This window comes from Penaeus vannamei, chromosome 8, assembly GCF_042767895.1.
Source record: "Penaeus vannamei isolate JL-2024 chromosome 8, ASM4276789v1, whole genome shotgun sequence".
Classification (NCBI taxonomy): domain Eukaryota; kingdom Metazoa; phylum Arthropoda; class Malacostraca; order Decapoda; family Penaeidae; genus Penaeus; species Penaeus vannamei.
In genome coordinates, this window is record NC_091556.1 from 21,970,885 (window position 1) to 21,984,235 (window position 13,351).

At 50.4% G+C, this 13,351-nt stretch overlaps 1 protein-coding gene across 4 annotated transcripts in view; it reads right to left on the reverse strand.

The window, feature by feature from the left end:
• Nucleotides 1-13,351, reverse strand: part of Mlf (myeloid leukemia factor) — a gene marked incomplete at its 3' end in the record, with an annotated part of 83,863 nt that overhangs the window by 20,903 nt on the left and 49,609 nt on the right. For all 4 annotated transcript variants that reach the window (XM_070124423.1, XM_070124422.1, XM_070124424.1 and 1 more), the window contains 1 exon segment: nucleotides 3-89. In XM_070124423.1, coding sequence (XP_069980524.1) covers nucleotides 3-89 — 87 coding nt within the window.

Here is a 13,351-nt window from a genome sequence, read left to right on the forward strand (position 1 = left end):
ACCTGAGGACGGCCATCAGGACCTGTTGTCATTGTCATCACTGAAGAGCTGCTAAAGGTGTGACAATTCCCCTGTCCGGCCAACTGGTCCTAAAAAGATAAAGAGTGAAATGTCAAACTTTTCAAATCTAGAGAGAAAATGAAAAAGGTATTTACTTTTAAAAGGAGAGAGGGAGAGGGAGAAGGAGTGGGAGAGAGAGAGAGAGAGAGAGAGAGAGAGAGAGAGAGAGAGAGAGAGAGAGAGAGAGAGAGAGAGAGAGAGAGAGAGAGAGAGAGAGAGAGGGGGTGGGAGAGGGAAAGCAGGAAAGAAAGGGAGAGGAAAATGCGTGTGTGTAAGCGTGTGTGTGTAGGCGTGTGTGTGTGTAGGAGTGTGTGTAGGAGTGTGTCTAGGTGTGTGTATGTGTGTGTATTTGTGTGTATGTGAGTGTGTGTGTGTAAGTGTCTGTGTGTGTGTGTGTGTGTCTGTGTGTGTGTAGGTGTGTGTGTAGGTAGGTGTGTTTGTGTGTAGGTGTGTGTGTGTAGGTGTGTGTGTAGGTGTGTGTGTAGGCATGTGTGTGTGTACGCATATGTGTAGGTGTGTGTGTAGGTGTGTGTGTGTGTAGGTGTGTGTGCGTAGGGGTGTGTGTATGCGTAGGGGTGTCTGTGTGCATAGGGGTGTGTGTGTCTGCGTAGGTGTGTCTGCGTAGGTGTGTGTGTGTGTGTAGATGTATGTGCGTAGATGTGTGTGTGCGTAGGTGTGTGTGCGTAGGTGTGTGTGTGTAGGTGTGTGTGTATGTGTAGGTGTGTGTGTGTGCAGGTGTGAGTGTGTGTGTGTGTGTGCAGGTGTGTGTGTGTGTGTGCAGGTGTGTGTGTGTGTGTGCAGGTATGTGTGTGTGCAGGTGTGTGTGTGTGCAGGTGTGTGTGTGTGTGTGCAGGTGTGTGTGAAGGTGTGTGTGTGTGAAGGTGTGTGTGTGTGTGAAGGTGTGTGTGTGTGTGCAGGTGTGTGTGCAGGTAAAGAGTGAAATGTCAAACTTTTCAAATCTAGAGAGAAAATGAAAAAGGTATTTACTTTTAAAAGGAGAGAGGGAGAGGGAGAGGGAGTGGGAGAGAGAGAGAGAGGGAGAGAGAGAGAGAGAGAGAGAGAGAGAGAGAGAGAGAGAGAGAGAGAGAGAGAGAGAGAGAGAGAGAGAGAGAGAGAGAGAGAGAGAGAGAGAGAGAGAGAGGGGGGGTGGGAGAGGGAAAGCAGGAAAGAAAGGGAGAGGAAAAGGCGTGTGTGTAAGCGTGTGTGTGTAGGCGTGTGTGTGTGTAGGAGTGTGTGTGTAGGAGTGTGTGTAGGAGTGTGTCTAGGTGTGTGTATGTGTGTGTATTTGTGTGTATGTGAGTGTGTGTGTGTGTAAGTGTCTGTGTGTGTGTGTGTGTCTGTGTGTGTGTAGGCAGGTGTGTTTGTGTGTAGGTGTGTGTGTGTAGGTGTGTGTGTAGGTGTGTGTGTAGGCATATGTGTAGGTGTGTGTGTAGGTGTGTGTGTGTGTAGGTGTGTGTGCGTAGGGGTGTGTGTGTGCGTAGGGGTGTCTGTGTGCGTAGGGGTGTGTGTGTCTGCGTAGGTGTGTCTGCGTAGGTGTGTGTGTGTGTGTAGATGTATGTGCGTAGATGTGTGTGTGCGTAGGTGTGTGTGTGTAGGTGTGTGTGTATGTGTAGGTGTGTGTGTGTGCAGTTGTGAGTGTGTGTGTGTGTGTGCAGGTGTGTGTGTGTGTGTGCAGGTGTGTGTGTGTGTGTGCAGGTATGTGTGTGTGCAGGTGTGTGTGTGTGCAGGTGTGTATGTGTGTGCAGGTGTGTGTGAAGGTGTGTGTGTGTGAAGGTGTGTGTGTGTGTGCAGGTGTGTGTGTGTGTGCAGGTGTGTGTGCAGGTGTGAGTGTGTGTAGGTGTGTGTGTGTGTGTGTAGGTGTGTGTGTGTGTGTGTGTAGGTGTGTGTGTGTGTGTGTGTGCAGGTGTGACTGTGTGTGTGAAGGTGTGTGTGTTTGCAGGTGTGTGTGTGTGTATGTGCAGGTGTGTGTGTGTATGTGCAGGTGTGTGTGTGTGCAGCTGTGTGTGTGTGTGCAGCTGTGTGCGTGTGTGTGTGTGTAGGTGAGTGTGTGTGTAGGTGTGTAGGTGTGTGTGTGTGTAGGTGTGTGTGTAGGTGTGTGTATGTGTGTGTAGGTGTGTGTCTGTAGGTGTGTGTGTGTGCAGGTGTGTGTGTGTGTGTGCAGGTGTGTGTGTGTGTGTGCAGGTGTGTGTGTGTGTGTGCAGGTGTGTGTGTGTGTGCAGGTGTGTGTGTGTGTGTGCAGGTGTGTGTGTGTGTGCAGGTGTGTGTGTGTGCAGGTGTGTGTGTGTGCATGTGCAGGTGTGTGTGTGTGCATGTGCAGGTGTGTGTGTGTGTGTAGGTGTGTGTGTGTGTGCATGTGTGTGTGTGCATGTGCAGGTGTGTGTGTGTGTGTAGGTGTAGGTGTGTGTGTAGGTGTAGGTGTGTGTGTGTGTAGGTGTGTGTGTGTAGATGTGTGTGTGTAGGTGTGTGTGTAGATGTGTGTGTGTAGGTGTGTGTGTAGGTGTGTGTGTGTAGGTGTGTGTGTGTAGGTGTGTGTGTGTGTGTGTAGGTGTGTGTATGTGTAGGTGTGTGTGCAGGTGTGTGTGTGTGTGTAGGTGTGTGCGTAGGTGTGTGTGTAGGTGTGTGTGTAGGTGTGTGCGTAGGTGTGTGTAGGTGTGTGCGTAGGTGTGTGTGTAGGTGTGTACGTAGGTGTGTGTGTAGATGTGTGTGTGTAGGTGTGTGTGTGTGCAGGTGTGTGTGTGTGCAGGTGTGTGTGTGCAGGTGTGTGTGTGTGTGCAGGTGTGTGTGTGTGTGCAGGTGAGTGTGTGTACACGTGTGTGTGTGCAGGTGTGTGTGTGTGTGCAGGTGTGTGTGTGTGTGCAGGTGTGTGTGTATGCAGGTGTGTGGGTATGCAGGTGTGTGGGTGTGCAGGTGTGTGTGTGTGCAGGTGTGTGTGTAGGTGTGTGTGTGTAGGTGTTTGTGTGTGTGTAGGTCTGTGTGTGTGTAGGTCTGTGTGTGTGTGTGTGTGTAGGTCTGTGTATGTGTAGGTGTGTGTGTATGTGTGTGTGTGTAGGTGTGTGTGTAGGTGTGTGTGTGTAGGTGTATTTGTGTGTGTAGGTGTGTTTGTAAGTGGAGGTGTTTGTGTGTGCAGGTGTGTGTGTGTAGGTGTGTGTTTGTGTGTGCAGGTGTGTGTTTGTGTGCAGGTGTGTGTGCAGGTGTGTGTGTAGGTGTGTGTGTAGGTGTGTTTGTGTGTGTAGGTGTGTGTTTGTGTGTGCAGGTGTGTTTGTGTGTGCTGGTGTGTGTTTGTGTGTGCAGGAGGAAAAGAGAGAGGAAAAGGCGTGTGTAGGCGTGTGTGTGTAGGTGTGTGTGTGTAGGAGTGTGTGTGTAGGAGTGTGTGTGTAGGAGTGTGTGTGTGTAGGATTGTGTGTGTGTAGGAGTGTGTGTAGAAGTGTGTCTAGGTGTGTGTGTGTATGTGTGTGTGTGTAGGTGTGTGTGTAGGTAGGTGTGTGTGTAGGTAGGTGTGTACGTAGGTAGGTGTGTGCGTAGGTAGGTGTGTGTGTAGGTAGGTGTGTGTGTGTGTGTAGGTGTGTGTGTAGGTGTGTGTGTGTGTAGGTGTGTGTGTAGGTGTGTGTGTAGGTGTGTGTGTAGGTGTGTGTGTAGGTAGGTGTGTGTGTGTGTGTGTAGGTGTGTGTGTGTGTAGGTGTGTGTGTGTGTAGGTGTGTGTGTGTAGGTGTGTGTGTGTGTAGGTGTGTGTGTGTAGGTGTGTGTGTGTGTAGGTGTGTGTGTGTGTAGGTGTGTGTGTGTGTAGGTGTGTGTGTGTGTAGGTGTGTGTGTGTGTAGGTGTGTATGTGTAGGTGTGCGTAGGTGTGTGTGCGTAGAGGTGTGTGTGTGTGTAGGGGTGTGTGTGTGTGCGTAGGGGTATGTGTGTGTGCGTAGGGGTATGTGTGTGTGCGTAGGGGTATGTGTGTGCGTAGGTGTGTGTCTGCGTAGATGTGTGTGTCTGCGTAGATGTGTGTGTCTGCGTAGATGTGTGTCTGCGTAGGTGTGTGTGCGTAGATGTGTGTGTCTGCATAGGTATGTGTGTGTGCGTAGATGTGTGTGTGCGTAGGTGTGTGTGTGTAAGTGTGTGTGTAGGTGTGTGTGTGTAGGTGTGTGTAAGTTTGTGTGTAGGTGTGTGTGTAAGTGTGTGTGTGTGTGTGTGTGTAGGTGTGAGTGTTTGTGTGTGTAGGTGTGTGTGTGTATGCAGGTGTGTGTGTGTGTGTGCAGGTGTGTGTGTGTGTGTGTGTGCAGGTGTGTGTGTGCAGGTGTGTGTGTGCAGGTGTGTGTGTGTGTAGGTGTGTGTGTGTGCAGGTGTGTGTGTGTGTGTGTGTGCAGGTGTGTGTGTGTGTGTAGGTGTGTGTGTGTAGGTGTGTGTGTGTGCAGGTGTGTGTGTGTACAGGTGTGTGTGTGTGTGCAGGTGTGTGTGTGTGTGTGCAGCTGTGTGTGTGTATGTGTAGGTGTGAGTGTAGGTTAGTGTCTGTGTAGGTGTGTGTGTAGGTGTGTGTGTGTGTAGGTGTGTAGGTGTGTGTGTAGGTGTATGTGTAGGTGTGTGTAGGTGTGTGTGTGTGTAGGTATGTGTAGGTGTTTGTGTAGGTATGTGTCGGTGTGTGTGTGTAGGTGTGTGTGTGTGTAGGTGTGTGTGTGTAGGCGTGTGTCGGTGAGTGTGTAGGTGTGTGTATGCGTGTGTAGGTGTGTGTATGTGCATGTGAGCGCGTATGTGTGCAGGAGAGTGTGTGTGTGTGTGTGTGTGCAGGTGTGTGTGTGTGTGCAGGTGTGTGTGTGTGCAGGTATGTGTGGGTGCAGGTGTGTGTGTGTGCAGGTGTGTGTGCAGGTGTGTGTGTGTGTGCAGGTGTGTGTGTATGCAGGTGTGTGGGTATGCAGGTGTGTGGGTGTGCAGGTGTGTGTGTGTGCAGGTGTGTGTGTAGGTGTGTGTGTAGGTGTGTGTGTGTAGGTGTTTGTGTGTGTGTAGGTCTGTGTGTGTGTAGGTCTGTGTGTGTGTGTGTGTGTAGGTCTGTGTGTGTGTAGGTGTGTGTGTATGTGTGTGTGTGTAGGTGTGTGTGTAGGTGTGTGTGTGTAGGTGTATTTGTGTGTGTAGGTGTGTTTGTAAGTGGAGGTGTTTGTGTGTGCAGGTGTGTGTGTGTAGGTGTGTGTTTGTGTGTGCAGGTGTGTGTTTGTGTGCAGGTGTGTGTGCAGGTGTGTGTGTAGGTGTGTGTGTAGGTGTGTTTGTGTGTGTAGGTGTGTGTTTGTGTGTGCAGGTGTGTTTGTGTGTGCTGGTGTGTGTTTGTGTGTGCAGGAGGAAAAGGGAGAGGAAAAGGCGTGTGTAGGCGTGTGTGTGTAGGTGTGTGTGTGTAGGAGTGTGTGTGTAGGAGTGTGTGTGTAGGAGTGTGTGTGTGTAGGATTGTGTGTGTGTAGGAGTGTGTGTAGAAGTGTGTCTAGGTGTGTGTGTGTATGTGTGTGTGTGTAGGTGTGTGTGTAGGTAGGTGTGTGTGTAGGTAGGTGTGTGTGTAGGTAGGTGTGTGCGTAGGTAGGTGTGTGCGTAGGTAGGTGTGTGTGTAGGTAGGTGTGTGTGTGTGTGTAGGTGTGTGTGTAGGTGTGTGTGTGTGTAGGTGTGTGTGTAGGTGTGTGTGTAGGTGTGTGTGTAGGTGTGTGTGTAGGTAGGTGTGTGTGTGTGTGTAGGTGTGTGTGTGTGTAGGTGTGTGTGTGTGTAGGTGTGTGTGTGTAGGTGTGTGTGTGTGTAGGTGTGTGTGTGTAGGTGTGTGTGTGTGTAGGTGTGTGTGTGTGTAGGTGTGTGTGTGTGTAGGTGTGTGTGTGTGTAGGTGTGTGTGTGTGTAGGTGTGTATGTGTAGGTGTGCGTAGGTGTGTGTGCGTAGAGGTGTGTGTGTGTGTACGGGTGTGTGTGTGGGCGTAGGGGTATGTGTGTCTGCGTAGGGGTATGTGTGTGTGCGTAGGGGTATGTGTGTGCGTAGGTGTGTGTCTGCGTAGATGTGTGTGTCTGCGTAGATGTGTGTGTCTGCGTAGATGTGTGTCTGCGTAGGTGTGTGTGCGTAGATGTGTGTGTCTGCATAGGTATGTGTGTGTGCGTAGATGTGTGTGCGTAGGTGTGTGTGTGTAAGTGTGTGTGTAGGTGTGTGTGTGTAGGTGTGTGTAAGTGTGTGTGTAGGTGTGTGTGTAGGTGTGTGTGTAAGTGTGTGTGTGTGTGTGCAGGTGTGAGTGCGTGTGTGCAGGTGTGTGTGTGTATGCAGGTGTGTGTGTGTGTGCAGGTGTGTGTGTGTGTGTGCAGGTGTGTGTGTGCAGGTGTGTGTGTGCAGGTGTGTGTGTGCAGGTGTGTGTGTGCAGGTGTGTGTGTGTGTGTAGGTGTGTGTGTGTGCAGGTGTGTGTGTGTGTGTGTGTGTGTGTGTGCAGGTGTGTGTGTGTGTGTAGGTGTGTGTGTGTGTAGGTGTGTGTGTGTGCAGGTGTGTGTGTGTACAGGTGTGTGTGTGTGTGCAGGTGTGTGTGTGTGTGCAGCTGTGTGTGTGTATGTGTAGGTGTGAGTGTAGGTTAGTGTCTGTGTAGGTGTGTGTGTAGGTGTGTGTGTGTGTAGGTGTGTAGGTGTGTGTGTAGGTGTATGTGTAGGTGTGTGTAGGTGTGTGTGTGTGTAGGTATGTGTAGGTGTTTGTGTAGGTATGTGTCGGTGTGTGTGTGTAGGTGTGTGTGTGTGTAGGTGTGTGTGTGTAGGCGTGTGTCGGTGTGTGTGTAGGTGTGTGTATGCGTGTGTAGGTGTGTGTGTGTGCATGTGAGTGTGTATGTGTGCAGGTGAGTGTGTGTGTGTGTGTGCAGGTGTGTGTGTGTGTGCAGGTGTGTGTGTGTGTGCAGGTGTGTGTGTGTGCAGGTATGTGTGGGTGCAGGTGTGTGTGTGTGCAGGTGTGTGTGCAGGTGTGTGTGTGTGTGAGTGTGTGCAGGTGTGTGTGTGTGTGTGAGTGTGCATGTGCAGGTGTGTGTGAGTAGGTGTGTGTAGGTGTAGGTGTGTCTGTGTGTGGTGTGTAGGTGTGTGTGTGTAGGTGCAGGTGTGTGTGTGTGTGTGTGTGCATGTGCAGGTGTGTGTGTGTGTACATGTGTGTAGGTGTAGGTGTGTCTGTGTGTGGTGTGTAGGTGTGTGTGTAGGTGTAGGTGTGTTTGTAGGTATAGGTGTGTGTGTGTGTAGGTGTAGGTGTGTGCGTGTGCAGATGTGTGTGTGTAGGTGTGTAGATGTGTGTAGATGTGTGTAGGTGTGTGTGTGTGTGGAAGTGTGTGTGTGTGTGGAGGTGTGTGTGTGTGGTGGTGTGTCTGTGCGGAGGCGTGTGTGTGTGCTGTGTGTGTGTGCTGGTGTGTGTAAGTGTGTGTGTGTAAGTGTGTGTGTGTAAGTGTGTATGTGTAGGTGTGTGTGTGTAGGTGTGTGTGTGTAGGTGTGTGTGTGTGTAGGTGTGTGTGTGTGTAGGTGTGTGTAGGTGTGTGTGTGTGTGTGGTGTGTGTGTGTGTGCAGGTGTGTGTGTGTGCAGGTGTGTGTGTTTGTGTGCAGGTGTGTGTGTGTACAGGTGTGTGTGTGTGCAGGTGTGTGTGTGTGCAGGTGTGTGTGTGTGTGTATAGGTGTGTGTGTAGGTGTGTGTGTGTAGGTGTGTGTGTAGGTGTGTGTGTAGGTGTGTGTGTGTGTGTAGGTGTGTGTGTGTGTGTAGGTGTGTGTGTGTGTAGGTGTGTGTAGGTGTGTGTGTGTAGGTGTGTGTGTGTGTGTAGGCGTGTGTGTGTGTGTAGGTGTGTGTGTAGGTGTGTGTATGTGTGTAGGTGTGTTTGTGTGTGTAGGTGTGTTTTTGTGTGCAGGTGTGTGTTTGTGTGTGCAGGTGTGTGTTTGTGTGTGCAGGTGTGTGTTTGTGTGTGCAGGTGTGTGTTTGTGTGTGCAGGTGTGTGTTTGTGTGTGCAGGTGTGTGTTTGTGTGTGCAGGTGTGTGTGCTGGTGTGTGTAGGTGTGTTTGTGTGTGTAGGTGTGTTTGTGTGTGTAGGTGTGTTTGTGTGTGTAGGTGTGTGTTTGTGTGTGTAGGTGTGTGTTTGTGTGTGTAGGTGTGTGTTTGTGTGTGCAGGTGTGTTTGTGTGTGCAAGTGTGTGTTTGTGTGTGCAGGAGGAAAAGGGAGAGGAAAAGGCGTGTGTGTGTAGGCGTGTGTGTGTGTGTGCGTGTGTGTGTAGGCGTGTGTGTGTAGGAGGGTGTGTGTGTAGGAGTGTGTGTGTGTAGAAGTGTGTCTAGGTGTGTGTGTATGTGTGTATGTGTATGTGTGTGTGTAACTTTGTGTCTATGTCTGTGTGTATGTAGGTGTGTGTGTAGGTAGGTGTGTGTGTGTGTGTGTGTGTAGGTGTGTGTGTGTGTAGGTGTGTGTGTGTGTAGGTGTGTGTGTAGGTGTGTGTGTGGAGGTGTGTGTGTGTGTAGGTGTGTGTGTGTGTGTGTGTGTAGGTGTGTGCGTAGGTGTGTGTGTAGGTGTGTGTGTAGGTGTGTGTGTAGGTGTGTGTGTGTAGGTGTGTAAGTGTGTAGGTGTGTAAGTGTGTGTGTGTGTAGGTGTGTGTGTAGGTGTGTGTGCGTAGGGGTGTGTGTGTGCGTAGGGGTGTGTGTGTGTGTGTGTGTGTGTGTGTGTATGTGTGTGTGTGTGTGTGTTTGTGTGTGTGTGTGTGTGCAGGTGTGTGTGTGAGTGTGTGTGCAGGTGTGAGTGTGTGTGCAGGTGTGTGTGTGAGTAGGTGTGTGTAGGTGTAGGTGTGTCTGTGTGTGGTGTGTAGGTGTGTGTGTGTAGGTGCAGGTGTGTGTGTGTGTATGCGTGTGTGTGTGTGTGTGTGTGCATGTGCAGGTGTGTGTGTGTGTAGGTGTGTGTAGGTGTAGGTGTGTCTGTGTGTGGTGTGTAGGTGTGTGTGTAGGTGTAGGTGTGTGTGTGTAGGTGTAGGTGTGGGTGTGTTGGTGTGTGTAGGTGTGTGTGTGTAGGTGTGTGTGTGTAGATGTATGTGCAGGTGTGTCTGCATGTGTGTGTAGATGTGTGTGTAGATGTGTGTGTAGGTGTGTGTAGGTGTGTGTGTGTAGATGTGTAAGTGTGTATGTGTAGGTGTGTGTGCAGGTGTGTGTGTGTAGGTGTGTGTGTGTGTGTGTGGTGTGTGTGTGTGGTGTGTGTGTGTGGTGTGTGTGTGTAGGTGTGTGTGTAGGTGTGTGTGTAGGTGTGTGTGTGGTGTGTGTGTGCAGGTGTGTGTGTGTGCAGGTGTGTGTGTGTGTGTGTGTGTGTGTGTCCAGGTGTGTGTGTGTGTGTGTCCAGGTGTGTGTGTGTGTGTAGGTGTGTGTAGGTGTGTGTGTGTAGGTGTGTGTAGGTGTGTGTGTAGGTGTGTGTGTGTCTGTAGGTGTGTGTGTGTGTGTCTGTGTGTGTAGGTGTGTGTGTGTGTAGGTGTGTATGTGTGTGTAGGTGTGTTCGTATGTGTGTATGTGTGTTCGTTTGTGTGTGTAGGTGTGTTCGTATGTGTGTGTAGGTGTGTTTGTGTGTGTAGGTGTGTTTGTGTGTGTAGGTGTGTTTGTGTGTGTAGGTGTGTTTGTGTGTGTAGGTGTGTTTGTGTGTGTAGGTGTTTGTGTGTGCAGGTGTGTGTGTGTGTAGGTGTGTGTTTGTGTGTGCAGGTGTGTGTTTGTGTGTGTTTGTGTGTGCAGGTGTGTGTTTGTGTGTGCAGGTGTGTGTTTGTGTGTGCAGGTGTGTGTTTGTGTGTGCAGGTGTGTGTTTGTGTGCAGGTGTGTTTGTGTGTGCAGGTGTGTTTGTGTGTGCAGGTGTGTGTAGGTGTGTGTGCAGGTGTGTGTAGGTGTGTTTGTGTGTGTAGGTGTGTGTTTGTGTGTGCAGGTGTGTGTTTGTGTGTGCAAGTGTGTGTTTGTGTGTGCAGGAGGAAAAGGGAGAGGAAAAGGCGTGTGTGTGTAGGCGTGTGTGTGTGTGTAGGAGGGTGTGTGTGTGTAGGCGTGTGTGTGTGTAGGAGGGTGTGTGTGTAGAAGTGTGTCTAGGTGTGTGTGTATGTGTGTATGTGTATGTGTTTGTGTAACTGTGTGTGTGTGTGTAGGTGTGTGTGTGTGTGTAGGTAGGTGTGTGTGTGTGTGTGTGTGTGTGTGTGTGTGTGTAGGTAGGTGTGTGTGTGTGTGTAGGTGTGTGTGTCTGTAGGTAAGTGTGTGTAGGTGTGTGTGTGTAGGTGTGTGTGTGTGTAGGTGTGTGTGTGTAGGTGTGTGTGTAAGTGTGTGTAAGTGTGTGTGTGTGTGTGTGTAGGTGTGTGTGTAGGTGTGTGTGTGTAGGTGTGTAAGTGTGTGTGTGTGTGTGTAGGTGTGTGTGTGTAGGTGTGTGTGTGTAGGTGTGTGTGCGTAGGGGTGTGTGTGTGCGTAGGGGTGTGTGTGTGCGTAGGGGTGTGTGTGTGTGAGTGTGTGTGTGTGTGTGAGTGTGTGTGTGTGTGTGTGTGAGTGTGTGTGTCTGTGTGTGTGAGTGTGTGTGCAGGTGTGTGTGTGTGTGTGTGAGTGTGTGTGCAGGTGTGTGAGTGTGTGCATGTGCAGGTGTGTGTGTGAGTAGGTGTGTGTAGGTGTAGGTGTGTCTGTATGTGGTGTGTAGGTGTGTGTGTGTGTAGGTGCAGGTGTGTGTGTGTGTGTGTGTGCGCAGGTGTGTGTGTGTGAGTGTGCATGTGCGTGTGTGTGTGTGTAGGTGTAGGTGTGTCTGTGTGTGGTGTGTAGGTGTGTGTGTAGGTGTAGGTGTGTGTGTGTGTAGGTGTAGGTGTGTGTGTGTGTAGGTGTAGGTGTGTGTGTGTAGATGTGTGTGTAGGTGTGTGTGTGTAGATGTGTGTGTAGGTGTGTGTAGGTGTGTGAGTGTGTAAGTGTGTGTGTGTAGGTGTGTGTGTGTAGGTGTGTGTGTGTAGGTGTGTGTGTGTGTAGGTGTGTGTGTGTGTAGGTGTGTGTGTGTGTAGGTGTGTGTGTGTAGGCGTGTGTGAGTAGGTATGTGTGTGTGTAGGTGTGTGTGTGTGTAGGCGTGTGCGTGTGTGTAGGTGTGTGCGTGTGTAGGTGTGTGTGTGTGTGTAGGTGTGCGTGTGGTGTGTGTGTGCAGGTGTGTGTGTGTGTGCAGGTGTGTGTGTGTGTGCAGGTGTGTGTGTGTGCAGGTGTGTGTGTGTGTGTGTGCAGGTGTGTGTGTGTGCAGGTGTGTGTGTGCAGGTGTGTGTGTGTGTGTGTGTGTGTGCAGGTGCGTGTGTGTAGGTGTGTGTGTAGGTGTGTGTGTAGGTGTGTGTGTAGGTGTGTGTGTGTAGGTGTGTGTGTGTGTAGGTGTGTGTGTGTAGGTGTGTGTGTGTGTGTCTGTGTGTGTAGGTGTGTGTGTGTAGGTGTGTGTGTGTAGGTGTGTGTGTGTAGGTGTGTGTATGTCTGTGTGTGTGTAGCTGTAGGTGTGTGTGTAGGTGTGTTTGTGTGTGTAGGTGTTTGTTTGTGTGTGCAGGTGTGTGTGTGTGTGTGTGTTTGTGTGTGCAGGTGTGTGTGTAGGTGTGTGTGCAGGTGTGTGTAGGTGTGTTTGTGTGTGTAGGTGTGTGTTTGTGTGTAGGTGTGTGCTTGTGTGTGCAGGTGTGTGTTTGTGTGTGCAGGTGTGTGTTTGTGTGTGGAGGTGTGTGTTTGTGTGTGCAGGTGTGTGTTTGTGTGTGCAGGTGTGTGTTTGTGTGTGCAGGTGTGTGTTTGTGTGTGCAAGTGTGTGTTTGTGTGTGCAAGGGTGTGTTTGTGTGTGCAGGAGGAAAAGGGAGAGGAAAAGGCGTGTGTGTAAGTGTGTGTGTGTAAGTGTGTGTGTGTAGGCGTGTGTGTGTGTAGGCGTGTGTGTGTGTAGGAGGGTGTGTGTGTAGGAGTGTGTGTGTGTGTAGGAGGGTGTTTGGAGTTGGGGGGTTTGTTGTTGGTTTTTGGGTTTTTGGGGTTTTTGGTTTTTTGGTGGGGGTTTTTGTTGGTTTGGTAGGTTGGGTTTGGTAGGTTGGGTTTGTTGGGGTTGGTTTGGTTGGGGGTTTTGGGTTTTTTGGAGGTTGGTTTGTTGTGGTTGGTTTGGTTGAGGTTGGGTTTTTTTGGGGAGGTTGGGTTTGTTGGTTGGTTGGTTGGTTGGTTTTTGTTGTTGTTTGGTGGTTGGTTGGTAGGTTGGGGGTTGGGGAGGTAGGTTGGGGGGTTGGTTGGTGGGGTTTGGGGTTTTTGGTGGTTTTTGGTTTTTGGTTGGTTGGTTGGTTGTTGGTTGGTTTTTGGTTTTTTGTTGGGGTTGTTTGGTGGTTGGTTGGTTGGGTAGGTTGGGGGTTGGGTAGTAGGTTGGGTTTTTGGGGTTTTGGGGTTTTGGGGTTTTTGGTTTTTGTTTTTGGTTTTTGGTTTTTGGTTGGTGGTTGTTGTTGGTAGGTTGGGGGGTAGGGGTTGTTGTTGGGGTGGTTTTGGGGTTTTTGGTAGGTTGGGGGGTTGGGGGGGGTTGGGGGTTGGGTAGGTTTGGTTTTTTTGGTAGGGTTGGGGGGGTTTTTGGTTGGGGGGTTTTGGGGTTTTGGGGTTTTGGGGTTTTGGGGTTTTGGGGTTTTTGGTGTTGGTTTTTGGTTTGGTTGTTGTTGTGGTTGGTTGGTTGGTTGGTTTTAGGTTGGGGGTAGGTTGGGGTTTTTGGTTGTTGTTGGTTTGGTTGGTTGGTTGGTTGTTGTTGGTTTTGGTTAGTTGGGTAGGTTAGTTTTTGGTTTTGGGGTTTTGGGGTTTTGGGGTTTTGGGGTTTTGGGGTTTTTGGTTTTGGGGTTTTGGGGTTTTGGGGTTTTTGGTTGGTTGGTTGGTTTTGGGGTTTGGTTGGGGGTTGGGAGGTTGTTGGTTGGTTGTTGGTTGGTTGGGGTTTTGGGGTTGGTGTTTTGGGGGTTGGGGGGGGGTGGTTGGTTGGTTGGTTGGGGTTTTGGGGTTTTTGGTTGGTTGGTTGGTAGGTTTGGTTGGTTGGTTGGTTGGTTTTTGGTTTTTGGTTTTTGGTGGTTGGTTGGTTGGTTGGTTGGTTGGTTGGTTGGTGTTGGTTTGGTTGGGGGTTGTGGTTGGTTGGTTGTTGGGGGTTGGGGGTTGGGGGTTGGGGGTTTGGGGTTTTGGGGTTTTGGGGTTTTTGTTGGTTTGGTTGGGTTAGGTTGGTTGGTTGGTTGGTTGGTTGTTGTTGTAGGTTGGGTTAGGTTGGGTTGGGTTGGTGGTTGGTTGGTGGTTGGTTGGTAGGTTGGTTGGTTGGTGGTTGGTTGGTTTTAGTAGGTTGGGGGGTTTGTTGGTTTGGTTGGTTGGTTGGTTGGTTGGGTTG